Source organism: Macrotis lagotis, chromosome 3 (assembly GCF_037893015.1).
Source record: "Macrotis lagotis isolate mMagLag1 chromosome 3, bilby.v1.9.chrom.fasta, whole genome shotgun sequence".
Lineage (NCBI taxonomy): Eukaryota > Metazoa > Chordata > Mammalia > Peramelemorphia > Peramelidae > Macrotis > Macrotis lagotis.
In genome coordinates this window covers 300,088,202-300,090,041 of record NC_133660.1, presented here as the reverse complement: position 1 = coordinate 300,090,041, position 1,840 = coordinate 300,088,202, and the positions used below count along the sequence as shown (strand labels likewise).

Below are 1,840 nucleotides of genomic sequence, written 5' to 3'. Positions count from 1 at the left end.
ATTGCACCATTTAGCTGCTCTGATGATAGCAGAGTGAAGGCAGAATTTATGCTCTACACAAATGATGGCAAAGACTTTAGACTTAACCTTAAGCATTAAAGTTTTTGTGTCATTTTTTCCCCCTGCTTTATAATGTATTAGTAATATCCTGTTTCTATTCTAAATGGATTTTGCCAGATTTCTTATTCATAAGCAGCAACTTCTTTTGCATTTATTAACTATCTCCCACAGATTAGAAAGTAGTGAGCTCCTTGTCATTGACCATCTTTAAGTGAGTGAACATGCAAAGGTTTTATAGGCAAAATTCTTACTCATAAAAGGCATAAACATTATAAAGTCTCAGTCACAATGACTGAAAAAAATGGACTGAAAAAATGCATCAACATCAGTGACTCATACATTATTTTACTTAAGACTCACAGCTGGTATTTTTTTTGCTTTGCTATTGTGAAAAACAGAAGGCTATCCCTTATACTGACTTTTTCATTGATATTAGTCAAAAATGTAGTAAGGTTAGAGGTAGGAAATTACCAATCTATTTATCTATATCTATAAAAATATAGACTCAAAAAGCAACTAAAAGATCATTTGAGAACATATCTGATTCTTTCCTCAATTATGGTTTGAATTTGATGTAATTTTAGTTATTCCTTCCAACTCTAACATTCTGTGATCTCATGAGGTAAATGATTAGAAATCAATTTTATTTGATAAAGCTCTTCAAATGCCCTTTACATAGAATATTTAAGTGATACATCAAATCACTCATTCAGTATACATCAACAATATATTCATGAAACTTTTTCCATCATGTAACTGATAATTCTTATTTAGCATTTCTGATGTTGCTGTATAATTTTTTTTCAGATAACTATTGATCAACTGATGTTAAAATAAAAAGATGAACAATAGAAATAATGTCACTGAATTTATTCTCTTGGGACTTACCCAGAATAACCAGGTTCAGAATCTGTGTTTTGTCATTTTCTTATTTTGTTATATGGCTATTTTGATGGGAAATTCCATTGTCATGATCTCTATCCTATACAGTCCACTCATTGAACAACCTATGTATTTCTTTCTGACTTACTTGTCCTTTGTGGATGTTTGCTATACCTCTACAGTAACCCCTAAACTCATCAGTGACATGCTGGCTAAAAGGAAGACTATTTCTTATGCTAATTGTCTGATACAGCTCTTCACTGTGCACTTCTTTGGAGGGGTGGAGGTCTTCATACTCACGGGGATGGCCTATGACCGCTATGTGGCCATTTGCAAGCCTCTCCACTACATGGCAATCATGAGCAGGGAGAGATGTAATGCTTTGGTCTTGGTTGCTTGTGGTGGAGGGTTTCTGCATTCATTTGCACAAATTGTCCTGGCTGTTCTCTTACCTTTCTGTGGCCCCAATGAGATTGATCACTATTTCTGTGACATGTACCCATTGCTGAAACTTGCCTGCACTGATACTCACAGCTTTGGTCTCTTAGTAATAGCCAATTCTGGGATGATTGCCTTGGTGGTTTTCATGGTCCTCATGGCTTCATATGTTGTGATATTATATACACTTCGGGCTCATTCTTCTGAGAGCCGACAAAAAGCTCTTTCCACATGTGGTTCCCATATCACTGTTGTAGTCCTGTTCTTTGGCCCTTCACTTTTCATTTATATTAGACCAGCTACCACATACCAAGAGGATAAAGTTTTGGCTCTATGTTACACAATCATTGCTCCCATGTTCAATCCTCTGATCTACACTTTAAAGAATTCAGAAATGAAAAATGCTATGAAGAAAGTGTGGAGCAGAAACATATTCAAGGGAAGAAAACAAATGTTCTAA

General features: G+C 35.2%; 1 protein-coding gene across 1 annotated transcript; it reads left to right on the top strand.

Annotated features, from left to right (window-relative positions):
- Positions 1-901: 901 nt before the first annotated feature.
- LOC141516957 (olfactory receptor 4P4-like) lies at positions 902-1,840 on the top strand. The gene has a single exon (XM_074227907.1). The coding sequence runs from the start codon at positions 902-904 to the stop codon at positions 1,838-1,840; it is 939 nt and encodes a 312-aa protein (XP_074084008.1).

Excerpts from the sequence above, each read along its gene's own strand:
- LOC141516957 (XM_074227907.1), top strand. The coding sequence starts at position 902 with ATGAACAATAGAAATAATGTCACTGAATTTATTCTCTTGGGACTTACC.